The following is a 26,863-nucleotide window of genomic DNA, read 5'->3' as shown; positions in this document are numbered from 1 at the left end:
TTCACCAAAAAATAAAAAAATAAAAAAAAATCTCCAACGCATTTACTATATTAAGGAAATTTACCAATTATGGCAATGTAGGGATAAAATGGGCATAGAAAAAAACCAAAACATATATGGACCAAAAAAAAAACAAAAAATCCATGTTATAATAAGAAAACAAAAGCCAAAGTTTGTGCACCTTAGTCATCAAGAAAAGCACCTGAATTAGATCTAACAGTAGCACAAGGTTTTTTTATTTATTAAGATCTAGAAGCCCCTTAAAACAAATACTTAAACATGATTTAGTAACATAATTCCAGAGGTGACCAAATTAATGCAAAACGTAGTGATGCCCCCCCGTGAGTTTATGAATACTCTAACCATCACTGCATGTAACCTGGTCCCTAAATACCAGCAAAGCAGATTTGCCTTATTTACCGTACTCTTCGTATACTTGAGCAGGAAGGCGCGGAGTGAGAAGGACTTCAAGTTGGGAGGTTCTATGGTTGGTAAATTCCATCGACTCACGCATGTCAACTGGCTCACCCATCGGAGTTGCGATTTCAAATCCATGAAGCAAAGAAGCGAGTGTCAATGGCATAATCCTGAGGGCAAGTGCTATTCCGGCGCACATTCTTCTTCCACTGCCAAACGGTATCAACTCAAAATCCTGACCTTTAACATCAATGTCGCTGTGTGTTGTGAAGAATCGTTCAGGTTGAAACTCATTTGGATCGGGCCAGACCTTCGGGTCTCGATGAATCTTCCATACGTTGACGAGGACGCGAGTGTTTGCTGGGATACGGTAGCCGGCTAGAACGCAATCTTCATTGGATGCATGGGGCAATAAGGTTGGTCCGGGAGGGTATAAACGGAGCGTTTCTTTGATAACGGCTTGGAGATAGACCAAGTTGTCGACGTCTGATTCTTTTACTGCCCTCTCTCTGCCAATATTTTGGTCTATCTCTTCCCGGACCTTTTTTAGAGTTTTAGGGCTGTTGAGAAGTAGAGACAGTGCCCATGTTAATGTCCCTGTCGTCACATCTACACCTGCTAGAAGAAGACTCTGCAAGAGAAGTAACAATAGTATTTTTACAAACAAAATTTACACACTTGCTGACACACTTTCTAATAAATGAAACCCTATGCTTATAGATGAAGGGCGATAGAATTATTAGATGCATTCAATAAGGAAAATGCTGAGGAGACTACTTTTTTGTAATACATTTGTATACAATTTGATGTTGTAAATGATGCATACATGTTACGTCAATTAATAAGTTTATCTCATTAGATATTGGTTGCATGCATTAGTTGACACATAAGGATATTAAGATGATATAAACACTAACGTGTTATAAATATGTCTCCATAACATTACTCATTTATTCAATCTGATGGTCATAAATAGAGATAAATGTAAAAATTTAAAGAATTAAATGCTAAACCGCACAAACGTACCAGTGAGGTAGCTTTGTTGATAATGTCAGCTTCAAAAGAATTGGTAACTTTAGCATCATCAAGAACTGAAAGCATCAAATCCATGAAGTCACGCTCCTCCTCATCACCTTTCACTCCACCAGAAACAGTCCTCTTTTTCTTCTGCTTATGCTCTTCTAACCATCCTTGAAGCACTTGATCTACCTCCTTTGCTACCTTCCTCATGGTCTTCTCATGGCCACCCAAATCCAACCACCTCAAGAACGGAAGCGCATCCGACAGTACAAAAGTAGCATTCAGTCGAAGCCAATCCTTGAATACCTCTCTCCCTATCAAGTCTCCATGGGTGTAATTTGTAGCTTCTGAAATTCGTTTCCCGATAATCATTCTAAAGACCACGTTCTGGTTTATGTCCGCAAACCAGTCTTTCATCAGTACCACCACCTTATCGGAACCACTACTCTTGTTGTTCTTCGTCCACCGATCGTATATTTCTTTCATCGATGCACTCACTTCAGATTCTCTCAAGTGTTTGAGCATCTCGACGCGGTGGGGGGATAAGACCTCCGCCATGACCATCTTCTGTACATGACTAAAGTAGTAGCCGTAAGAGCTGAAAGGAAAGAAGGCATAGTTGTAGCCCAAGATTTCTGAGGCTAAAGAGCTTACACGGCTAGCAAACACTTTGTCGTAGGTCTTTAGGCATTCTTTCGCCATTTCCGAGCTGCTCAAAACTAGGGTTCTCTTCACTCCGAACATGAAAGTGAAGATCGGTCCGTATGTGTCCGCCAATTGAGCTATCACCACATGTAGTGGCTCAGACGAACGTACTAACAAGGGTAGGTGACCGATTATCGGCCACGCACCTCCGGCTTGCGGTGGTAGTTTTCTGACTGCTTTTCTTGACTTAAAAAATATAGAGTAGAGGAACAATGAAAAGGCTAATGATGCTACCACAAAAGGTACAAGAGACGGTAGGTGGAAGTCCATAGCTATTTGTTTCATGGGGAGTCCTTTCTCGTTTGTTTGTCCAGTCAGTGATATATGGATGGGGGTTTTGTTTTGTTTTATATAGTGAATTTAGAGAAGTTACAAACTTTCTAATTATTCTGGTTCAGTGTATCCAAACAAATATATGGTAAATGGAGGGTGTAAATTCTTGTGTGGGTTTTATTCCATATTAGTACAAACACATTAAAGGAAGAGATAGGGATGAAATGGGAAAAAAAGAATTATATTTGTTTATTTGGGAATTGTTATTGACACTCCAAAAAACTCATTCTACACTCCAAACTTTCTATATTTAAAAAGAAAAATACATTTAAGAGGAGTGTAGAATGAGATTTTTGAAGTGCCAATAACATTTCCCATTTATTTTTGCATTTACCATAATTGTCATTTTCTTGCAATTTGACTAAATATTAAGTATGAAATTCTTTTGAAAGACAAAAAAAATCTGATCTGGAAGGGACTTGTTAAAGAAATGAATGATAAGGAAATTCACCAAAAAAAAAAAAAAATCTCCAACGCATTTACTATATTAAGGAAATTTACCAATTATGGCAATGTAGGAATAAAATGGGCATAGAAAAAAACTAAAACATATATGGACCAAAACAAAAAAAATCCATGTTATAATAAGAAAACAAACACCAAAGTTGGTGTACCTTAGTCATCGAGAAAAGCACCTGAATGTAGTCGTTCATACGTGTCATAGTGAATTTAGAGAAGTTGCAGGCTTTGTAATTATTCTGGTTCAGTGTAATCCAAACAAATATGGTAAATGGAGGGAGTAAATTCCTTGTGTGGGGGTTTTATTCCATATTAGTACAAACGCATTAAAGGAGGAGATAGGGATGAAATGGTTTTTGCATTTACCATAATTGTCATTTTCTTGTAATTTGACTAGATATTCAGTATGAAATTCTTTTTAAAGAAAAAAAAATTGATATGGAAGGAACTTGTTAAGGATGATAAGGAAATTCACCAATAAAATAAAATAAAATAAAATAAAATCTCCAATGCATTTACCATATTTGACACACCCCGACCCAGAAAGTCCACTTGTACCCTGAATCGAGCTGTGCTGGCCGACACCTGGAAGGTGACGAAGCCATAAAATGTGATAGAGTGTAGAAAAATGTGAATAATTTGAACCTAAAATTTTTTAATACCAGAGTGCGTTGTGAGCGGGAGCGAACCCATTTCACGCACGATGTCAGAGCATAAGTAAGGTACAGGAGTGTGGGTAAGAATCATACCCTCAGAAATATCCATCAATACTAAGATTCGCCACAGATCCTTGTCGATACAAACTCAGCAGTTAAATCCTGGAGGGCACCAAACAGAGAGTGTAAGTAAGCAATAAAACCAAGCTTCCCAAAGTTATTACCTCTCTAAAAGTAATGCCCCTAAATGTAAAACCTGTATTGTTTTCCATAAGACAATACAACATATATACATATATCCAAACCATACTCAGAAATGGCCAGAACCACGGTTTGCCATCAACTCCACCATGCAATAATAAGTAGGCCAAATGAATTTAATCAATACAAAATCATATATCAGTCGGAGTCATCTAATATGACATGTACAACTTATCCATATCTCATCAATCATGGCTAGCATATAAGTCGGAGTCACCTATAGTGACATGTACAACTTATCCATATCTCATCAATCATCAATCATGGCTAGCATATAAGTCGGAGTCACCTATAGTGATTTGTACGACTTATTAATATCTCATCAATCATCAATCATGGCTAGCATATAAGTCGGAGTCACCTATAGTGACCTGTACGACTTATTCATATCTCATCAATCATAGCTAGCCAATAGCTCAATAAGTATACCTGCACACGAGTCAGAACCACCTAAAGTGGTCTGTACGACAAGACTGGGTGTAAATAAATACGCTCAAGTGCTACGATCACGTGAAGACTGTGCGAATAATCGCGGGTCACCTACGAGTACCTTGGATCCAAGGTAAGCGTAAGGTGCGGGAGGTGAACATCACGTGAAGGACTGTGCCCTGACCACGGGCGGGAGCACTAACACCGGGGTGCAGGTTTATGAGCTATATTATATCTTAACACAATCATACTCACTAACATCACTAACATCACTAACATCAACATGGACTCACCTAAGGCTTACCTGGGCGTCCGCGGCGTCATATAGCACTTCAAAGCATTTACAATAGTCAGGTCCAGGTAATGTCCATATGAATATGCCATGATGCAATCTAAACCCAAACATTTCATGATATTCCCAAAATATATATAATACGGCGTAACATGTACAATCAATAACACCCTACTCCCAAACTATTTACTTTTGAGAGTAATCATTATTGATAAGCCCAATTACACCCTAGTTACATTAACTATCATACTTACCTTTCCTTACTTTAATTTCTTGATTCTTCACGCACTGATTTATGATCAACATTTAATCACCAAATCATAAAGCTAAATCTCACAATTCCCACCAATGTCCCTCACATTGCTCAATTCACTAAACAAGGCTATTGTCTCAATTATTTAATCTCATTTATTATATGGCTGCATCTAACGTCTTGTTAGACTGCCTACATACCCTAAACAGGGATCAAGCCATTCGTAGTTCGAAATGATTAATTGTAGGTAACAAACATAGATCACTATAGAAGTGCTTGTGGAACTATGAATTATATGCCTATGAAAGAAAAATGCCCACTCACATGGAGTCCATGCTATGATTATCTTGCACGCACATCAAGACATCACGATCTATCGTCGCCTGTGACCAATTATCAAATCACGTCTCAAAGTTTTTACCGACAGAATACATAATTTACATAAAACATATCCTCAAGGACCTTCAAGAATAATTTGAGACCCATTGACCAAAAGTCAACCGTCGATCAAAGATCGACGATAGGGTCTACAACCCTGTATAGCTCGATTTGGAAGATCCGCATATCAGATTTCCAATCTGCAACTCCCAACGATCCACAATATGTTTCTAGAATAACATATTAAAATTTCATTACGATCTAACGGTTGGATCTCCGCTATTTACCCAAAACCAAGTGGACGTGAACATTTATTTTACTAACTTACAAATTCAATTCGGGAAGATCCGTACATCGGATTCCCGATCTATAAATTCCTATGATCTTTAAATATTACATATTATATCCAACGGTCGGATCGTCGATTCACATTTTCATCAAGCAACGTATCGTAACGAATTTAGGTTCCAACGATCAACCTATGTCATTCAAATAACAAAACTGAATTCAAGACATTCGACATAGCCTAAAAATAGCATTGGCGGTCCACTGGCCACGCGCCGCCGCGGGTGGCGGTCGGCCGTCCCGACTCGCCGGAAAATCCAACTATTTCTAAAAATTCTCAAACTTCACATAAATGAAGATCTCAGTGAGTGGAGCAACTTTCATACCTACCACGAAGTCCAAAAGTGGACGGAAGATAGTCAATTTTGCCCACAAAGCCGGCGGGTGTCTAAAACTTCCCGACGTCGATTCGTCGTCTACGGTGTTCCAACGGGGTCAAGGTTGGTTGGGTTTTGCTCCTGGGATGATGGGCTACAAAGCCCAAGTGGTGGCATCGGCCATCGTTTTGCCAATTTGCCGGAAAATCGAAAAGGGTGGCCGGAGCACCATTGATTTTCGTCAACTTTCGTTGCCTCAAATCGCCACATCCCATGGTTAATCAAGGTGGTTCTTGGGTGGGTTTTGTAGAGGGGAATGAGAGCTTCAAGATGGTGGTGGTGGCATCAAAAAACTCCACCGGGTTGGCCGGAATCGGCCTTGAAAGATGGGTAGTCGAAGAGGTGTACGGATGGAACCCACGAGAGCTTCCCCCCCCCCCCTTTTTTTTTTTTTTCATTTCTAATTTTTGGCTTCACCCCACAAAGTGGGGATTTAATTTAATTAACACTAAACCTTAAATAATCAATTTCGAATGTTCGTAACTATACCGTTATAATCTGGACTCGCAAATGGTTTTCGCCTAAACGTTCGTACCAACGAGTACTACGAGGATATGCTAAAAGAATAAGTTCCACATCTCTCAAGTCGATGGTCAACGGAAGTCAAAGTCCTTGCCTCTAGGACAATTTCGTAAATTCACGTTTTTAAAATAAAATAAAAACGTAAAATTTGGAACGGGTTGTCACAATATTAAGGAAATTCACCAATTTTGGCAATGTAGCTTTGTTTTGGGTGTCACAACAAACAAAAAAAGGAAAAAAACAGGTGAGTTGTTTTTGTTTCCTTTTCAAGTAGAGTGATAGTGTTAGTGGATTAAATAGTTGTTATGACGGAGGAGAATCAGTGGGGTGAGAATAAACACACATTAAAGTACATAGACATAAGTGATTTTCACTGCTACACTAAAGCATCACATGCAAAAAACAAAAAACTACAAATTACAGCCAAAACTACACTGCCACAATTGGTGAACGTAATATTTTCTAAATAAATTTATTTTCAGCGGGGCCTAGGGTTTTTGTTATTTTGATTCAATTTTTTTATAAAATAATTTATTATGTGACATATATATAAATGTCGCCGTTTAGTACTATGGTCTAATGATTCCTCTTCACTTGTTAGTGAGAGATCTTATGTTCGATTCATGCCAAAGGTAAAAATTAGAATCACATTATTGCTAGCCCCATTATGTGGCTTAGCCTACTCCCACACCCTTTTAGTGTAAATAATATCGTTTGTTAAAAAATAACATATAAATAAACGTCTATTTATATTTAAAAATAGCTATATAATTGTATTAGAAAACATAAATTGTAAAGACTACAATATATTAAGGGCTCATTTGGAAAAAAAGAGAGTTGCCTTTTTTTTTTTCTTTTTTTTTTACAAGCGATATTACTGATTTAATTTCACTAGGAAAAGAGGAGGGTTTGAATATAGAACACAGTGATCAAAGAAAAGATCTTAACCACCGAGGCAATTCACTAGTGGTGGTTGGAGTTCTACGTCTGAGTACTCTTTCCCACCAGAGCGTTATAATTGATTGGACTATAGGCTTCTTGTTGGAAAATAAAAAGGAAAGTATTGTAGGATTTGATTTAAATAGTGAATTTATATGATTTAATTAGAGTTTTGATCTGATCTGATTTGATTTGGACTAGATTTCCTTATCTTGCAGACAAATGATTGTTTTGATTTATTTCCTAGTATTGCTCCTTCGTAACTTATAAATATCTCCCTATGAAGAAGAATAAATTATTAAAGTAGTATTTTGAGAATTATGAGATTGTAGAGATTCATATATTTGTCATAAACCCTTTATTTCAACTCTTCTTGCCCAAAGTATTGCTTGGATGGTGATAAACGGCCTTACTTAAAACTCTTACTTAAGAACTTACCCTAATTGGAGAGACTATACAATAATGCTCCAATTCCCTACGGGTCTCCATTGGATATATTTGAGGAAAGCTCCCACATGCTAACCAGCCATGCCTTTTCTTATATAAATAGAGGGGGCATCCTGCAGGCACAGACGAAGAATTATAAATCCATCGGAGAATTTCACTGATCAGACAAAGAATTCAGCACATAGGCCGGAGATGACCGACATTGAGACATCGGAGATGGGTTCCGGTATCGGAAGCTTGCTTGGGGTGCTTGTTAAGAACGTGTCTTGTTTCTTTCTCAACAACGTCGTCAAAGAGAAGGGAAGGGTTAACACAGTAGAAACGCTCAAGAGAAGTAGTACATTGAAGAGAACGCATCGATATCACGACTTAACAGAATTGGAGAAGGAAGTTATGACTCTCGGAGAGTAGAACGGTACAAGAACAATGGATAATTTTAGCATCTCTAATGGAGTAAGCAAATGAGTAGCTAAATTTTTTTTTGATGAGCCACGTCGGCTGCAATGGAGTAGTCAATTGAGTAGGTAAACGCTTCCTACTCCCCCAAAATAGGAAACATCACCTATTTCTACGTGTGTTGGCAAAATTAGACCCCACATATCTATTATATAAAGCATTTGATGTCAAGAGAAGAAGACAAAAATAAAAGATAAAAATAAATAACTGTGAAAGACAATAATGAATTACAATTTTGCCTACTTGATTTGCCTATTTCATTAGAATGACACATTTTTTCATGAGCCAATTGAGTATACAACTTATTACGTCAGCTATTATAGTACAATTTTGCCTATTACGTTTGCCTGCACAACTAGCCCAATTCAGTTGTAACAGAAGTCAAGGTAAAGTCACTTTTTGCAGAGGAGGACATGAAAGATATGAACAGAAGAATGACTAATAAGGGGGTGATAAGAGATGAGGAAAAATAGGTAAAAACGCATAATTGGAATAGTCTACTAAATCAAAAGCTCTTTTATTTTTATTACAAACGATATCACTATTATAATCCACACTAAAAGTAGAGAGAGTTTAAACTTAAAACGTAGTAAGTTCAAGAGGATGGAGCACTTCGGACACCAAGCACTCTTACCTACTGGAAATGAGGGGCCTTTGCATATAGATTGCGAAACGTACGGTTCACGTCTTGGATAAAGGATTTTGTTTCTTCTAGGCATTGTGGTTACAAATTTGTTAATTTTGATCTTCTTGTTTACTTCAATTATCAATTTTGGTCAAATGTTCGTTAATTCATCGAACTTTTAATCTCATTTAATAAGGAAAATATTCAGTGAAAAGAAAAATATTAGAAAATGATAAACACAATACTGAATTATAAAACTTACACTCCTGTCTTTGCAACAATAAAACAACCAACCCTTATCTCACTAAGTAAGTCGGCTGTATGAATTTTAGAACGCCACTGCACTCAGTTTTGCAACAAACAGTTATTATCAAATTACCAATCTACTTCCATAGATAATATGGAGTCAAATAAAAAGGGAGATCACAGCACAATTGATCATTGTTGACAATAATAATATGGAGGAAGTCAATGAACCACTTCACTCACAAATATGAGATCTGGAGCCTCTGCCTCTTCTCTGATAAATTCAAGCCCATAGATCCCTTCCACTGGAGGAAATTACACAGAATTATCACCATTCATTGGTTGGTCAAGGTCACCTAGCTCCAAAAAATGATTCACAGAATCATCATGCCCGCCAGAGAAATTGCATCCGTCTAGGCTGTTGCCCAAGACTTCTAAATTTTCATACATATTGCTTGTATTCAGATGAGGTATAGCTTGAGCGTTGTTGCCAAAATCAATGAAATTATCCAGTTCCTTCAAGCAAGAAGCAAACCCATGAAAAAAAAGTTAAGACAACACTTAAAAGATAATGTGAGCGTATAAATCTACTTGTGCAAATCTTATGCTTGTAGCAACAGATATCCACACATGTATGCAAGAAAATTTAAAAGGCTAAAAGTATATAACAGTATGCCATCAGAGTTTGAAATTCATGCTTCAAAAGACATTTGTATATTGAAACTGCCAATATATACCATTGTTGGCTAAGTTAAGCAGTAGCATACCATTACTCGTTGGAAAGCAAAGAAAGAAGGATCAAGAAAACATGGCAAGAAAGAAGCTCCTAATCAGTCAGCAGAGGATAACAAAGAAGGAAAAACAGTAGCAAAAGGAGGATCGCCAAACATATAAAATAAGCATCAGATAAAAAAAAGGAAACAAACTATTTGACTGCATTTGCAAATATGTATTGGTAATGATTCCACAATTCAAACAAAAAATAACAGAAAAAGGAAAGAAAAGGCTTCCAAGTCGAACAACACTTCATAAGATTACCATAAGAACACTCAACATTTCTCACAGATAAACGAAAAACAATAGTTGCAAGATCCACACAACCAAATAGAAAAACTAACATATGCCCAGAGACAAAATGAAAGTGGCAAACACATCTAAAGAAGTGATAACAGACTATGGTACTGGGATAAAAGAAAACCCATAACAGAAGAACCAAACACCTAGCCACTAAATAAGGAATGATATTTGCTTATACTACACGTGGAAAAATTACACACCTCATTATTGTGATTCTCATTCACATGAAAAGCGCTTTCTTCTACAAAGCAATCCAACATTGGCAGGATGTCATCACCATTAGAAGCAGGAGTCTTCTCCATTGTAACATAATTACAGGAGACCGGCTGGAGAACCTCCCAAGAAGGTGGTAAAACATCAAGTCCGCATGATTGAAATGAAGGACCAACACTTATAACCTCAGATGGCTGGGTACTAGTAGAGATGAAAGTATTATAGTTGCTCGCAAGCATTTGGCCTGGCTCAGGAATGTTTGCCTTCAGGACTGTTTCTAAACAACCTCCAGTCTCAATTTTATCATTTCCATACATGTAGAGAGTGCCTTCTTCAGTAAAGTAATCAAACATTGAAAGGATATCACCATCAGACATATGAGCCTTCTCTGTTGTAACATAATTACCAGTTTCCAGTTGAAGAACATTGTAATGTGGTGGCTCAATATCAGACATGAGTGATTCAGATGGACCAATGCCTATTCTCTCAGAAAAGAATGCACTAGTACAAGCGAAACCATTATAGTTGCTCGGCAGCACATGATTTGGCTCGGGCATGCTTTCATTTGGAACTGCTTCGGAATGGATTTCAGCCATACTTTTCCCATTCTCACTCATAAAGAAAGTGTTTTCTTCTCTGGAGTAATCAAAAGTTGGCGGGATGTCATCACCATGGGAAGCATGAGACTTCTCCATTGTAACATAATTACTGGAAACTGGTTGAAGAACTTTGCAAGACTGCGGTAAAATATCAGATATGCATGATCCAGACGGAGGACCTATGCCAATATCCTCAAGAGAATGCGTATTAGTAGCAATTGGACTATTTTCGCTGCACGGCAGCCCCAGATATGGGCCAGGTGTGTTTGCATCTTGGGATCCTTCAGCAACCTCGTCATCACTCCAGTCTTCCTCATTAAAAGGTTTACCATATTGTGCACCATTTCTTGGCCCTAGCCCTTCTTTTTGAAAAATCATACAGAGAACGTATGAGTCCTGCAACATCCAAAAAAACCAAAAAAGTCAATCAATATAACCTGCCAGTATAACAAAGAATGGAGGAATGCAAATATCAACACGGTCAATCCAATTTTTGATACATGAAATAGATTCCACTTGGTTGCTACAATAACAGAACACAGACAAATAATCTTTGGTTCCATTTTACAAGGAACAAAAATTCCGTTGTAAAGAAAAAGAGAGGAGGCAGTAAAACTAAAAATAATGGAAAGAGGAAGTGAATTACTTACCAGAGGTACACCCCTATCAGCCAGGCCCTGATCTTCAAGCCTATACTCGTGCATAACCCAATCTGTTCGATCTCCTTGTGGGGCTCGACCGGTATGAAAAATTAAAGTTTTTATCCACCCAACAACTGCACCGCTGCAAAGAACAGATCTATCCTTTCCAGTGGTCTTCCAGTAACCACCCACAGTAGCACGTTGAATTCTATTCCCACGTGCATATTTCTTTTCTCTCGGACAAAAGAAATACCACTTCAGATCTCCACTATCCCAGCCAGATTTGTCTGAAGTGTAAAAGCAAAACATAGTAAGAAACCACTTGATTCAAAGAATGAAAGACTATGGAGATCCTTACAAGCAAAACAACTTCAACAACAACGTAGATGATAGGTAAATAATTCAAAGAAGAGAAAGCAATGTGAACAATACCTGGAAGATCCCAAGGATCATGCTTGTAAACATCAACCTCTGAGATGACTTTAACATGGAGCCTTTTCCCTATCAACTTCCGCTTCAAAAAGTATTTTAGAAGTTCAACATCGGTTGGTTTAAACCGAAACCCAGGAGCCTTAAACATTTTCCCCATCACAAATTTAAAAACTAGAGTTCAACTACCTGATTACAACCCCTCTTCCTACCAATAATCCCTGACAGAAAGAACCAAGTAGCTGAACTCTTGATTACAGAACAAAGACTATTATCAAACAACACTCCCCCCTGTCCCCCCGGGAAAAGGAGGGCTAGGTACAGTCTCGGAACAATATCCTCCGCGACCTCCACAGCCGGCCTCGGCTCATAAAACAAAATGCTCTAATAACTGATGAAAGTTTCAGGTTGAGATCAAAAGACATCAGGTGCAAAAAAAATACCTGTTTCCAACATATTAGAACACAAACGCCAATCAGTAGATGAAAACCAAAGAAAAAATAACTGCAAACTAAGCAACAAACACAGGAAGCATCAAAACAAAGTAAATTCTTATTCTTTCATTAGAAACAAAAAAACACAACTCTTCAAACCCACAAAGAATTGATATTTGATTCCTCAAAACCCTAACTGATAATCAACAATTAGATATCTAACTGAACAAAGCTGCTACACACATAGCAATTAAAAGAAGAACCTCTACACACGTATTATGCTTGATCCCCATCTAAAATCATTAAACCCAGATCGTAAAATAATCAGAATTCGCTAGAAAAACCATAACCATAATCATATATGCGAAAAAGCAATAAAATTGAAATCCCAAATTAAAATATCGAAAGGCCCTAGCTCGCAAAACCAAAGAAGGACAAAAACAGAATCAACTTTTGATAACAATCCCATCAAACAATCATCGATGCTCAAATCCGTTACCTACCCAGTACCGTGGGTAAGAGAGAAGGAAATCTGAATTGAGAGAACAAAAAATAAAACCACTCTGAAGAAAAAAAAAAAAGAGCAAAACAGACAAAGAGAGATCTATCGATAGAGAAGGAGAAACGAATCAAACCCTAATAACAAGAGAGAGAGAGAGAGATAGACAGAAAGAGATACCGGAAAGAGGAGAGAGGGGGATCGAGAGGCAGGAACGGAGACGAAAGCGCAAACGGAGAGAGCAACACTGCTGCAGACTGAATGCCGGGAGTCAGTGCATACTTTTCCTTCTGCCTTTTAGGTCTATCTTATAACGCGCCTATAGTTTTATTATTTACTCTCTTGCCAGAATCTTTATATTATTTATGTTTTCGACCCCATAAAAGTTTGTTTATATATGTCGACCCAAACATTTGTTTTCTTAGATTTATATTTAAGGAAAACTAATAAAAAAAATTAAAAACTTCGAATTTTAACGATAAAGACAAAATAAAGGGTAAAATGAATACTACCATGATTGACTTTTTAGTATAAAAATGTAGTTTTTCGTTAAAGTGAACAGTACCGCGAGTTTTTTATTAAAACTCTCTTATAAATATATGGGCCTACTTTAATGCAGACGGGGCGAATATGTGCCTGTTTAGGTCTATATAGTGAATAGTTAGACATAGTCCACTCTGTTAAAAGATCTGTTTTTCTAAATGTTAAATTATGAGATGGCAAATGTAGGTCTTATATTTGTGTTGACGTCGTGGTCAATTTGGACCACGTGGACCAAAAACTAATATAAAAGTTTATTTTTAATATTTACAACAAATTATAAATTTCTTGGCATAAAAAAAAATATAAATTCGTTAAAGAATTAAAAACATAATTAAATAGAGGTAATTTGGCCAAGAGTCAATAAAAGTTTTACTATTAAGTCATATATCAATGATATATTTTTGTTTTGGACTTAATCAATGATATGTTTTTATTGATTAGATATAGGTCAATAATGAATGCCACATAAGCTTTAAGCTATTATAAAGAGTTAGAAGTTGACTTTTCTATCCTTCTCCCTCTTTCCTTATCTATGAATGTCATATGGGTTTTAAACTATTACAAATAGGGTTTAAATCTTCTATGGATTAATTTTGTGGGGATCTTCCAAATTGATGGATTTCATCTTTGATACAAATCCAATGGCCAAAATCTCTGCTTTTCCCTCTCTTCCTTTCAACTCTCCTCTTTCTCGCTCATTCGAAGCTCTCAACCTTGAACCAACAGCCCGCTAAATTCCAAATCAAATTCAACCCCACTTCAAAATCAGCCCCAACACCACCACAACCCACAATCACCATGCAAGTCCCTCACTTTGCCCTTCCTAAAAACAGCCTTAACATCGTTGCATCCCTCAATTGCAGGTCCCTCGATCCTAAAATCTCAACCAATATTAACAAAACAACAAAGAGAGGGGCCCTGCAAACCGATGTCTTTTGGTTGCAGATATATATTTCATAACTATGGAAGAATTATAAAGAGAGAAACAAAGTTCTAGTTGAGAGAGAAATCTCAAAGATGAAGAAGAAGAAAGACGGGACAAATAAAAAAGCTAACACAGTAGGAGAGAGTAAAAAAAAAAAAATCAGACTTAGAGCACAGATGACCTGCAATTGAAGTTTGGGTTTGTTAACAACAGTGAGGTGTGGCAGTGCGAGGGAGAAAGATGAGTTGAGGGGGAAGAAAGGATGACACACCCCGACCCAGAAAGTCCACTTGGACCCTGAATCGAGCTGTGCTGGCCGACACCTGGAAGGTGACGAAGCCATAAAATGTGATAGTGTACAAAAAGTGAATAAATTTGAATCTAAAAGTGTCTAAGTACCAGAGTGCGCTACGAGTGGGAGCGAACCCATTTCACACGCGATGTCAGAGCATAAGTAAGGTACAGTAGTATGGGTAAGAATCATACCCTCAAAAATATCCATCAATACTAAGATTCGCCTAAGATTCTTGTCGATACAAACTCAGCAGCTAAAACCTGGAGGGCACCAAACAGAAGGTGTGAGTAAGCAATAAAACCAAGCTTCCCAAAGTTATTACCTCTCTAAAAGTAATGCCCCTAAATGTAAAACCCGTATCATTTTCCATAAGACAGTACAACATATGTATTATATCCAAACCATACTCAGAAATGACCAAAACCACGGTTTGCCATTAACTCCACCATACATTAATAAGTAGGCCAAATGAACTAAATCAATACAAAGTGATATATCAGTCAGAGTCATCTAAAATGACATGTACAACTTATCCGTATCTCATCAATCATGGCTAGCATATAAGTCGGAGTCACCTCTAGTGACCTGTACGACTTATCCATATCTCATCAATCCTGGCTAGCATATAAGTCGGAGTCACCTATAGTGACCTGTACGACTTATCCATATCTCATCAATCCTGGCTAGCATATAAGTCGGAGTCACCTCTAGTGACCTGTACGACTTATCCATATCTCATCAATCCTGGCTAGCATATAAGTCGGAGTCACCTATAGTGACCTGTACGACCTATCCATATCTCATCAATCCTGGCTAGCATATAAGTCGGAGTCACCTATAGTGACCTGTACGACCTATCCATATCTCATCAATCCTGGCTAGCATATAAGTCGGAGTCACCTATAGTGACCTGTACGACGTATCCATATCTCATCAATCCTGGCTAGCATATAAGTCGGAGTCACCTATAGTGACCTGTACGACTTATCCATATCTCATCAATCCTGGCTAGCCAATAGCTCAATAAGTATACCTGCACACGAGTCGGAACCAGCTAAAGTGGTCTGTACGACAGGACTGGGTGTAAATAAGTGCTACGATCACGTGATGACTGGGCGAATAATCGCGGGTCACCTACGAGTCGGAACCACCTAAAGTGGTCTGTACGACAGGACTGTGCACCTACCTTGAATCCAAGGTGAGCGTAAGGTACGGGAGGTGAACATCACGTGAAGGACTGTGCCCTGGCCACGGGCGGGAGCACTAACACCGGGGTGCAGGTTTATGAGCTATACTATATCTCAACACAAACGTACTCACTACCATCACTAACATCAACATGTACTCACCTGAAGCTTACCTGGGTGTCCTGCGTCCACCTTTGCACTTGAAAGCATTCCCAATAATTATATGCAAGTAATATACATATGGATATACCATGATGCAATCTAATACTCAACCATGTCGTAGCATTTTCAATTATACACAATACAGTGAGAAGTGTACAATCAATAACGCCCTACACCCAAACTACTTATTTTCAGGGATAATTATCCATAACAACCCAATTAACACTAATTAACTAACTAATTCACAAAACTAAAACTTGCCTTTACCAATTTCCTTTGCATTACTCAATTTCCCAAATAAGGCTTTTGTCTCAAATATTTTATGGCTGCATCTAACGTCTCGTTGGACTGCCTACGTACCCTAAATAGGGATCAAGCCATTCGTAGTTCATATAGGTACTTCAAGCATTCACAATAATTATATGAAGGTAATATACCTAATCAATTTAAAAGTGTCGATAGAACTCTCAATAATATGCACAATAAAAAGGAAAAGATCCACTCACCTGGAGTCCACGCTATACTTCTCTAGCGCACGCATCGAGGCGTCCTGAATGATCGGTCTCTGTGGCCAATTATCAAATCACATCTCAGAACTCTTATCTGAAGAATACGTAATTCACATAAAACACAACCTCAACGACATTCTAAAATAGTTTGATACCAATTGACCACAAGTCAACCGTCGATCAAAGATCAACGGTAGGGTTTACAACCCTATATAACTTGACTTGGAAGATCCGCATATCAGATTTCCAATCCGCAACTCCCAACGATCCACAATATGTTTCTAGAATAACATATTAAAATTTCATTACGATCCAACGGTCAGATCTCCGCCAATTGCCTAAAACAGGTGGCCGTGAACATTTATTTTACTAACTTACAAATCCAATTCAGGAAGATCCGTAAGTCGGATTCCCGATCCGTAAATTCCTATAATCTTTAAATATTACTTATTATAATGTATCCAATTTTGGTGACGATCCAACGGTCGGATCATCGATTCACATTTTTATCAAGTAACGTATCATAACGAATTTAGGTTCCAACGATCAACCTACGTCATTCAAACGACAAAACTGAATTCAAAACATTCGACATAGCCTAAAAATAGCATTGGCGGCTCACTGGCCACGCGCCGCCGCATGCGCCGCCGCGGGTGGCGGTCGGCCGCCCCGGCTCGCCGGAAAATCTAACTATTTCCAAAAATTCTCAAACTTCACAGAAATGAAGATCTCAGTGAGTGGAGCAACTTTCATACCTGCCACGAAGTCCAAAAGTTGACGGAAGATGGTCAATTTTGCCCACGAAGCCGGCGGGTGCCTAAAACTTCCCGACGTCGATTCGTCGTCTACGGTGGTCCAACGGGGTCAAGGTTGGTTGGGTTTTGCTCCTGGGATGATGGGCTACAAAGCCCAAGTGGTGGCATCGGCCATTGCTTTGCCGATTTGCCGGAAAATCGAAAAGGGTGGCCGGAGCACCATTGATTTTCGTCAACTTTCGTGGCCTCAAACCTCCACATCCCATGGTTAATCAAGGTGTTCTTGGGTGGGTTTTGTAGAGGGGAATGAGAGCTTCAAGATGGTGGTGGTGGCATCGAAAAACTCCACCGGAGTTGGCCGGAATCGGCCTTGGAATATGGGCACCCGCGATGGGTGCGGGTGGACGAAAACCCATTTCCCCTCCTTTTTTTTTTTTTTTTTTTTTTTTTCTTTTCTCCCTCCATTTCTGATTGGGCCTCCCCCACAAAGTGGGGATTTAATTTAAATAAACACTAACCTTGAATAACCAATTTCGAACGTCCGTAACTATACCGTTATAATTCGGACTCGCAAACGGCTTTCGCCTATAAGTTCGTACCAATGAGTACTACGAGGATATGCTAAAAGAATAAGTCCCACATCTTTCAAGTCGATGGTCAACGGAAGTCAAAGTCCTTGCCTCTAGGGCAATTTCGTAAATTCACGCTTTTAAAATAAAATAAAAACGTAAAATTTGGAACGGGTTGTCACAAAGGAAGGCGGAGAGGTTTGTTGGATCCCCAAGGAACTGATTTTGGGATATGAATCCTATAAATAGTTAGGACATATATATTTTATCACTCTCTCTTGCCCTCTGTTACCTGGAGGAATCATCTCAATTAAAAAAAAAAAATGGACACTGCATTGCAGTGAAATAAGGAAACAAACACTGCATTGATTTGTATTGCCTTATTCTAAAATATAAAAACTATGAGAAATTTTTGTTTGTATAAATGCATTTAAGTATCATAATATATGATTGAGTTTTTTATAATTAACATAAATATTATTGATATGTTGTTAATATTGAAACTTTTTATTAATTTTAAACAAAATCACACATTAATTAAAAAAAAAAAAAAGTTAAAGCAACTCGACACCTTATAGTTTTTAATAATTTTAAAATTTAAAACTTTAGGAAAAAAATAACAAACACGAAAAACCTGGTTCAGGGTTGACTTTCAATTTATTTTTGATATTTTTTTTACAAAAAAATATTTAAATAAAAAACTTAAATTTCATAATTTTTCGTTAAAAATTCATAAATAAACTTTAATTTAACATATAAAAATCAATTGGTAGAAACGTAAGCACATGTCAAAAAAGTATATCCTATTTATGTGATTAATGAACATCTTGTAAACAATTTATGTAAATTAATAAGGAAATTTTAATGAAAAGTTTTTGATACTGTTTATTTTAACGAAAAATCATATTTTTACATTAAAAAATCAATTATTATACTATTTATTTTAACTTTTATTTTATCTTTACCGTTAAAACTCAAAGTTTTCAAACATATTCATTAGTTTTCCTTAAGTAATAATCACATTAATATTTTTCTTACCCGGATTCATAAATTTTTTAATAAACATTCCAACGGTAGTCTTATTCTATATTTCTTCCATTTCCAAACTTATTCTCAACAATTATTAAACAAGCCATAAGATCTCTATCTCTCTGTGCCATGTGACTGCTCTCATTCGAATTTCGCTTTCTTCAAAAGCTGCGTGATTGGTTCTCTCGCTTTCCAGCTCCCAATCCGAAGATCTGCCTCTGTAAGAACAATTCCGAGTCCCATGTACTATTTTTCCGGGAAAATTCCCATATTTTCACGGAAATTTACCATGTTCAGCTGCTGTGCTTTGCTCTGCGATGGTTTCTAGGGTTTTTTTCGTGCTGATGGTCGTGTACGTGTTTGCTTAATTTCCTTTTGAAGCTCAAGCTCTTGTATTTATTTTGCACTTGTCGCTGTCAGATCTCTGTTTCCTGGGGTTTGTAATTTATGCAACTTTTACTTTTTTGATTGGAGGGAGTATGTTCGTGTTGTTTCATATCTCAATTGGCTCTTTTTCTTGTTTGAGGATCTGAATTTGGATACTTTGGCTTAGATTTTGATCAGCTCGTAAAGGAGTTGGCATTTCTTGGGATTTTTGGTATCTTAGTTATTTTAAGGGTAAATTTAGTTTGTGATTCTTATAGAGATGGATAAGGACAAGTCCCCTGCCCATGGTGGTGGTTTCCCACCCCCATCAGGCAGGTACTCGGGTTTCTTGCCGGCCGGAGCTGCTTTCAATGTGAAACCTGAGCCATCCTCTTCATCACCATTCCCTCCACTGGCCTCGGGTGCTAGTGCGGACTCGGGTCATTTTGGTCATGGGATGTCTGCTGAATCTAGTCTCTTTAGCCATGATATTAGCCGAATGCCAGATAACCCACCAAGGAAATTGGGCCATAGACGTGCTCATTCGGAAATCTTGACCCTTCCAGATGATATTAGCTTTGATAGTGACCTTGGTGTTGTGGGTGGTGCGGATGGTCCTTCATTTTCGGATGACACGGAGGAAGACTTGTTCTCTATGTACCTTGATATGGAAAAGTTCAATTCGTCATCTGCTACATCATCCTTTCAATTCGGGGAGCCATCATCTTCTGCAGCAACACCTGCTCCAGCAATAGCACCATCATCAAGAGCACCCACTTCGTCTGCAGAGAATATTGCCATCGGTTCTAATGAGAGGCCTAGAGTTAGGCACCAACATAGCCAGTCAATGGATGGGTCGTCAACCATCAAACCAGAGATGCTGGTCTCCAGTTCAGAAGATATCAATGCAGCTGATTCAAAGAAAGCCCTGTCAGCTACTAAGCTTGCAGAGCTCGCCCTGGTTGATCCAAAACGTGCAAAGAGGTATTAATACTTGAGTAATCATATATCATGTTACTCTTAACTAGGAATTCAGCTGTTAGTATTTTTTGGTAGCAAAGTTGAGTTGTTAGTACTTTGTATTGCTATTGCTTTCACGTGTAATTTGAACATGTATTCAAGCCTAGGTTTGGTAGTCATTTTATAGAATCCTACTATTTTAGAATACGTAAGTGTCAGTCTCTTAAAAAACATTGTTTTTTGTTAAAGTTTGCTGGTGAGGCTACTTTTCCTTTATTGATGGCAGTAGTGTTTCATATGCAAGGACACGTGTTTATTCTCCATGTGCCCATACACATGTTTGTGTGGCTTGAGGATTATGGTGTTATAAAAGTATTAGCATTTGTAATTCTAATTCCAGACAATAGTCTGCCCTTTGTTTTGAGTTCATACAATGTTTTATCAATGTTTAACAATCAAAGTTCTTAGCTTTTTAAGAATCCATTCAACGTTGTTATTGTGGTATATCACTGACTCACTGGTGAATAACTTTGTTCTTATTGCATATGAGTTTTCATATATAATTTGATGTATGAGTTGTTTGACATTGGTTTAAAGCCAGAAGTAGTGGATAATGCATTTCCAAGTTCTCTTACTAAATGACTTATACCTTGTTTTTATTTTTTTTAAATGTTAAGTTGCTTTCAAGTTACAATGTGCCAGGATTCTGTGTTGCTCATTTGTTACATAACGGTCATTTGCTCCCCCAATTGGACTACAATAAATTAATTGGGGCCTGGAGATGCACTGTTGTTCGAACTGGTCATACTTCAATGGAGTTCAATAGAAATATGTTTGTTTAGACCATTTTCACAAGTGGTTGTGGAACATAGTTCGTGTAGCAGTATCATTCAATATCTATTACACTTTCTTTGAAAACCGTCTGGATGAAAATTTTATGGTCATTTTTTATACTCATGTTACCCAAGAGTAAGATTATTGATGACTGCAGCTCATCATATTGTCTGGTTTATATCTAGAAGCATGCCCTTATGATTCTGTCTCTTCATACAGGCTGATTTTTAGGGCAATTTGAGTTGTTCTTTCTAGAAATCATGTGTAGAGGGGTGGTATGGATGGGCTTGGCTTGATTTCTTTTCCTTTTTCATTTTTTTTTCTTTCTATTAATACCCATGTGACATCATGTTACCCTTGAAGTGGATCTGATTTTCTTTGGTGCTTTCTAGTTTTTGCCCTTCTTCATTTTCCCTTCTTAAATGAAAATAAAAGCGTTTGTTGTCTCCTTGTTTTGCACGTTGCTTCAACTATTATGCTTAATATTTTACCTTTGGTTGACATGCATTAGGATCTGGGCAAATAGGCAGTCAGCTGCAAGGTCAAAAGAAAGGAAAATGCGATATATTGCTGAGCTTGAACAGAAAGTCCAGACGTTGCAAACAGAAGCAACATCCTTGTCTGCTCAATTGACTCTCTTGCAGGTAAATTTCATTGGCTTAACCCATTCCTTTATTAGACCAGGTTCTCTTTATTGGACTGATTAGATGAATGTCTTAGCCTATGATTCCCTTCGTTTCCACTTCACTACTCACATGACTGTTTGATATAGCTTACATAATGAGGATATAAGTGATTATTCTTATGGATTTCTTTATGAGCAGAGAGATACAAATGGTCTGACTGCTGAGAACAGTGAACTGAAACTGCGTTTGCAAACAATGGAGCAACAGGTTCACTTGCAAGATGGTGAGCCCCCTTTTCCTTTCATGATTAGAATTAATTTTCATGTAATATTGATGTATAGAAACAAGAAAAGCTACATACCTTAATTTTATTAAATTGTCTGTGGTCATTGGCTGAAAGGAAGAATTAAGCATGATACAAGCACGCTAACACACAATAATGTTGTACATATTGGACGATCCAATAAGTAGATGCTAGCATACATATAATTGATTTTTTGTTAGATTAGAATCCAAGATGCCATAAGTTAGGTTGGCAGACATTGTTTCCTGTTGCTAACTCAGAATTAAAATTGGTTGCTAATTCTGATTTTGGTTGATGATGACTTATTGCTACATGTACTTTTACCAAATACCTAATTTATTGTAGTCTACGTTTTAAGATTCGGCAAAAGAACTTTGGTTCCTTGGCATTTCCTATTGCACAATGAGTTCATGATTTGATTGATTATTCAAATTATCCAGATGGTACTAAATTATGTGCTAAATTAGTTTATGATTTGATTTGATTGTTTCTTCAACTTATCCAGAAGGTACTAAATCATGTACTAAATTAGTGTTTTTAAATTTATATTGCATGAGTTGGCATCTTTATGATGAATGTTTAGTCGGAGAGGTTTATGTGTTTTTGGCTTTTATTACTGAGCTGTAAATGTAGACTTGCCTTGACCATTCTACTGCTTGTCTATCAAATGAGTAGATTTTTGTTCGTAGTCTCTTTATTTGCTTCTAATTCATAGCCTGTGTACAGTCATTGGATCTAGTTTCCTGTGACTAATCAAAGCGGTGCTGGGTATTCCTCCCCCACCGATATGGGCAAGAAAGATTTTCCTTGAATTTATGCCCATTTTCAATGTTGTAGTAGCCATAAACAACATGCTGGCTAACCTGAAGTGGACTGGCCATCGTATTGGATGTTTCATTCTTAGAGCCAATTAGCATTCCGATGTAGAAGTTTTGCTCAAATTAGACTGTAGCATCTTGTTTGTGTAGTATCAGAACAATACTATAATTTAGGTTTTCTTGCTGATCGGATTCCGTGTAACTTCTGGTTCTTGATCCTTATGTGAATGAAATTGACTTGCCGAAACATTACTGTTTTTATTTGTCTTGTAGCATTAAACGATGCACTGAAAGAAGAAATTCAGCATCTGAAAGTTATGACTGGCCAAGCTATGCCAAATGGTGGACCTATGATGAACTACACTTCTTTTGGCGGGGCGGGTCAGCAGCAGTTCTATCCAAACAATCAAGCAATGCACACTCTTCTAACCGCACAGCAGTTTCAACAGCTCCAGATTCATTCTCAGAAGCAGCAGCACCAGTTTCAGCAGCATCAGCTCCATCAACTTCAGCAGCAACAGATGCAGCAGCAGCATCAGCAACAGCAACAGCAGCAGCAACAACAAAGTGGGGAGTTGAAAATAGGAGGATCTGTGCCTTCGCCAAGCCAGAAAGATAGTACATCAGAGGTCAACCAATCTGTAACGAAGGATTGAAATGTTATCGGGTCTGCCAAAAATTAAGGACGAATGAGGCATTGTTCAAAAATTGTAGTTGCACAGCCGCCTTCAGTTAGGACTTACCCTCCCTTCCCTTCCACCCCCTCCTCCTCCTCCTCCTCCTCCTCCTCCCCCTTCTGTTTTTGAGTCTGGTTAGATACACCTAGATGACACCTTTGTTTGTAGCCTGTTGTATACATATCGTTTTAGTTGTAGATCGAATGATGGGGTTAATTTTCGGTCGTGTACCGTATGGTTGTAGCACCTTGTGATTTGTGTTTTGTTCCTGGTAATTATGGTGGATTTAGATTATGAAGATTTGTTATCTGAAAATTAAATGTGTTTTTGGGATTCGTCTCAGTTTGTCAACTTTTAATCTTGATGATTTAGCACCACTCACTAAATTTCTTGCTTGTCACGTCAACTCCTTACAGCATATATTCCTTCTAATCTCATAACGATATTGCCCTCCACTCAATTACGAGGCAATCGAGAGTGATCAAAACCACCACACAATATAGCATCAGGATTTCACCTGGCGTCAAATGGACTTTGTCAAAGAAACGCATAATCGTTTTTGGTACGCAAGATTAGATTGTACTGGATAATTTTTAAATTTTAATTGCAGAAATATAGGATAATTTTAAATTTCGTCAAAATTAAGGGTAAAAGATGAATTAGTCGTGAAAAAGAATATTTATAAGACTGCAAATCTTTGGTTGTAGGCACCAAACTCGAGGAAGGATGGTGATGGTAGACATAGAAGAAAGATATAAGACAAGGTGAAGAAATTGAAAACTGAAACAAAAAATAAAAGACTATTTTAAATTCTTTTCAGAATCTTGAATTTGTTTTTATTCGTTCCATTTTTTTTTTATCTCGTACCACCGTTGCTCTCACCATCCCTTTTCATCAACATACATTTTATATCTTAAGCACGAAAGAGTAAAAGTTTATAACACGAAAGAGTAAAAGTTTATAACGAAAGAGTAAAAGTTTATATCTTAAGCCCTCTTCTCTTAATAATATAAATATAGACTAGCATATGGGCACACACAAAGTGTGATTTTTGTTTTTGAAATAGAAGGAGAGAGGAAGAGAGTGATAGAGAATGTGGGAGTCGGAAATTTTTTTTATTTTTTATTTATTTTAATTAGAGATATGTTAGGATTAATGTTACTAAAAACAACCGAATGCAAATATTAATGTTACTAAAAAAAAAGAATGATGGGTGGGGAGCCTTACTGGCTCTATTTTTGTTTCTTCTTCTTCTTCTTTTCTCTTGGGCTTGGGTGGGGACTTAAGCAGTAAGACTCCCCATTTTATAGCAGCAACTCGCACAAGCTTCCATCCTTTATGGGCCCACAAAAGGAGGGGGACTTGCATATATGATCATTCTCTTCACACCATGTGGGGCCATGTATAATAGGTACCAGAATTCGAATTTGAAATCTCGTTCAACATCAGGCAAAAAAAAAGAATAACTTAAATAGCTAAATATCTTCAAAAAAAAAGAAAGAAAAAAGAATAACTTAAATGCTTAAGTTAGCCATAGGAAGGAAGCCCGCAGAACAAAGTTAACATGAGGAATGAATACAACCCAATGCTTAAGTGATCCAAATTTGAGAAGGTCAATGGGGAGGGGCAGTTATATGTGCCATCCTCTTTGTTTCTCCTATCTTTGAATTGGCGACCAAAATAACATCAAACCAAGTGCAATACAATCCAATGTAGTGCTGACAAAATTTGAGCTCGAATTTCTTCAAACTAAAAACTGAAGGTTTTGGGTTTGAAACCGTTGCTGGTATGGAAGCCAAACTTGTGGCCAGGAGAGCTGAAATGCCTCTATGAGTCTTCTCGACTTCCAAAAGGGGTGTATAACCATGGTTTGCCACCGGTTATCACTCTAAAAAAAAAAAAAAAAAAAAATCACCTAATCGATCATAACACCATTCGCAAATACATAAAAACATAAACAATCAAGTCAGCAACATGATATATCATCCCTTTCATATGAAGTAGGTTGCAATTCATATATGCCACGATTATTTATGAACAATTGCAAATTGAGAAACAATTAAATCATCATCATGTAACATGATCACCATCAATTGGAAAAGACAGAGCTACAGAGCAATAAACATACAGAGAGGAACTGCTTCAGATCTTGCCCAAATCTCCTGATAACAAAATTGCGGTTGATCTCTGATGTTATTGCAGACGCAATCAGATCCGGCTTCTCTGAAAATTGCAATAATTCCAAAGACAAACAAAACAATTAAATAAAGAATCGAATCCAAAAAAACACATGTGGCAAATTGGAAATTGCAAGAAATTAACGAAGTAACCAAGAAATTGAAGTGTTCATGCAAATTGCAATCTCCAAACATACCAGAGAAAGAAACCCATATGACAACAATTGAGGTTAAATAATAAGCAGTGTGGCCGATTAAGTACTAATCACCAAGCGATTTTGAACCCCCAGCAATCCTATCCAATGTGACGTATGTACATTAAATTTCGTCATTAAATAATCTAAAATTTTATAACATTTTAGGTGTATTTAATTGCGAATTTGTTTTGAAGAATTTTAAAAAGTTAAGAAATTTGAAGGAATTTGAGGGATTTTGTTGTGCATTTTAAACGTTCACAAATCTCACATCTTCTCCTGAGATTTCGAGAAAATTAAATAAAATATTTTCATAGAATTTCTACAAATTAATTAAATTTTAGAAAAATTCATCGATTTATAAATTCATTCAAATCTCCCAAAATCTCAATTGAATACATCTTCTTAAATTAGGGTTAGGGTTCGGAATTATCTTGCGGTCACTTCCATGGGAGGGAGGTGGAGATGGAGGAAGAAATGAAAGGAGTTGCAGGAGGAAGGAAGGGAGGCGATTTGGACGTGGGTTTGGTTATTTATTTTTTATTTTTAATATTTAGTTTATTTTTTAATTTAGTTGGAATTGAAAGTTGATCCCGTCTCAAGTCAAGTCATTATTTAACGAAAGAATTGATAGAGAAACCGACAGAATGTATGAAATTGTAACAAATTCGTAAGATGAGGTATGACATTGACATTTTTTAAAGATGGTGTATGAAACTGTGTTGGTCCAATAGTTAAAGTAATTTTATGTAATTTATCCAAATTTTTATGAAGCTTGAGACCCAAAGTATACTTCTGTCCGTTCCTATTAGCAAAGACTAGCAAAGAATGCCCGCACGATACTACGGGATTGAAAAAAAATCAAACGAAGATTTTGTATA

At 37.3% G+C, this 26,863-nt stretch overlaps 4 protein-coding genes across 4 annotated transcripts in view; 1 reads left to right on the top strand and 3 right to left on the bottom strand.

The window, feature by feature from the left end:
- PTB3 (polypyrimidine tract-binding protein 3) overlaps positions 1-26,863 on the bottom strand; it is a 75,153-nt gene that overhangs the window by 37,957 nt on the left and 10,333 nt on the right. The gene's annotated exons all lie outside the window — the stretch shown is intronic.
- Positions 255-2,427, bottom strand: LOC137722278 (cytochrome P450 CYP82D47-like). The gene is made up of 2 exons (XM_068461242.2): positions 1,444-2,427; positions 255-1,048 (listed from the first exon to the last, which is right to left on the bottom strand). The coding sequence occupies exons 1-2, from the start codon at positions 2,425-2,427 to the stop codon at positions 413-415; spliced, it is 1,620 nt and encodes a 539-aa protein (XP_068317343.2). The 3' UTR covers positions 255-412.
- LOC137722817 (uncharacterized) lies at positions 9,137-13,360 on the bottom strand. The gene is made up of 5 exons (XM_068461912.2): positions 13,233-13,360; positions 12,123-12,562; positions 11,700-11,977; positions 10,438-11,445; positions 9,137-9,676 (listed from the first exon to the last, which is right to left on the bottom strand). Exons 2-5 carry the CDS (start codon positions 12,277-12,279, stop codon positions 9,476-9,478), a joined length of 1,644 nt encoding a protein of 547 aa, XP_068318013.2. The 5' UTR covers positions 12,280-12,562; positions 13,233-13,360; the 3' UTR covers positions 9,137-9,475.
- LOC137722740 (putative transcription factor PosF21) lies at positions 19,017-23,946 on the top strand. Its single transcript, XM_068461816.2, has 4 exons — positions 19,017-20,376; positions 21,698-21,830; positions 22,011-22,095; positions 23,208-23,946. The coding sequence occupies exons 1-4, from the start codon at positions 19,673-19,675 to the stop codon at positions 23,588-23,590; spliced, it is 1,305 nt and encodes a 434-aa protein (XP_068317917.2). The 5' UTR covers positions 19,017-19,672; the 3' UTR covers positions 23,591-23,946.

The sequence above is a fragment of the Pyrus communis genome, chromosome 4 (assembly GCF_041283825.1).
Source record: "Pyrus communis isolate YQ-2024b chromosome 4, ASM4128382v1, whole genome shotgun sequence".
Taxonomy (NCBI): domain Eukaryota; kingdom Viridiplantae; phylum Streptophyta; class Magnoliopsida; order Rosales; family Rosaceae; genus Pyrus; species Pyrus communis.
The sequence above is the reverse complement of the archived record's forward strand: the minus strand, read 5'-3'. Positions and strand labels throughout refer to the sequence as shown.

Excerpts from the sequence above, each read along its gene's own strand:
- LOC137722278 (XM_068461242.2), bottom strand. The coding sequence starts at position 2,427 with ATGAAACAAATAGCTATGGACTTCCACCTACCGTCTCTTGTACCTTTT. Across the intron at positions 1,049-1,443 it reads TCAACAAAGCTACCTCACTG|AGTCTTCTTCTAGCAGGTGT; the intron begins GTACGTTTGTGC and ends CTTCTCTTGCAG.
- LOC137722817 (XM_068461912.2), bottom strand. The coding sequence starts at position 12,279 with ATGGGGAAAATGTTTAAGGCTCCTGGGTTTCGGTTTAAACCAACCGAT. Across the intron at positions 11,978-12,122 it reads TGATCCTTGGGATCTTCCAG|ACAAATCTGGCTGGGATAGT; the intron begins GTATTGTTCACA and ends TTTACACTTCAG. Across the intron at positions 9,677-10,437 it reads ATGAGAATCACAATAATGAG|GAACTGGATAATTTCATTGA; the intron begins GTGTGTAATTTT and ends TCTTGCTTGAAG.
- LOC137722740 (XM_068461816.2), top strand. The coding sequence starts at position 19,673 with ATGGATAAGGACAAGTCCCCTGCCCATGGTGGTGGTTTCCCACCCCCA. Across the intron at positions 20,377-21,697 it reads GATCCAAAACGTGCAAAGAG|GATCTGGGCAAATAGGCAGT; the intron begins GTATTAATACTT and ends GACATGCATTAG. Across the intron at positions 21,831-22,010 it reads CTCAATTGACTCTCTTGCAG|AGAGATACAAATGGTCTGAC; the intron begins GTAAATTTCATT and ends CTTTATGAGCAG.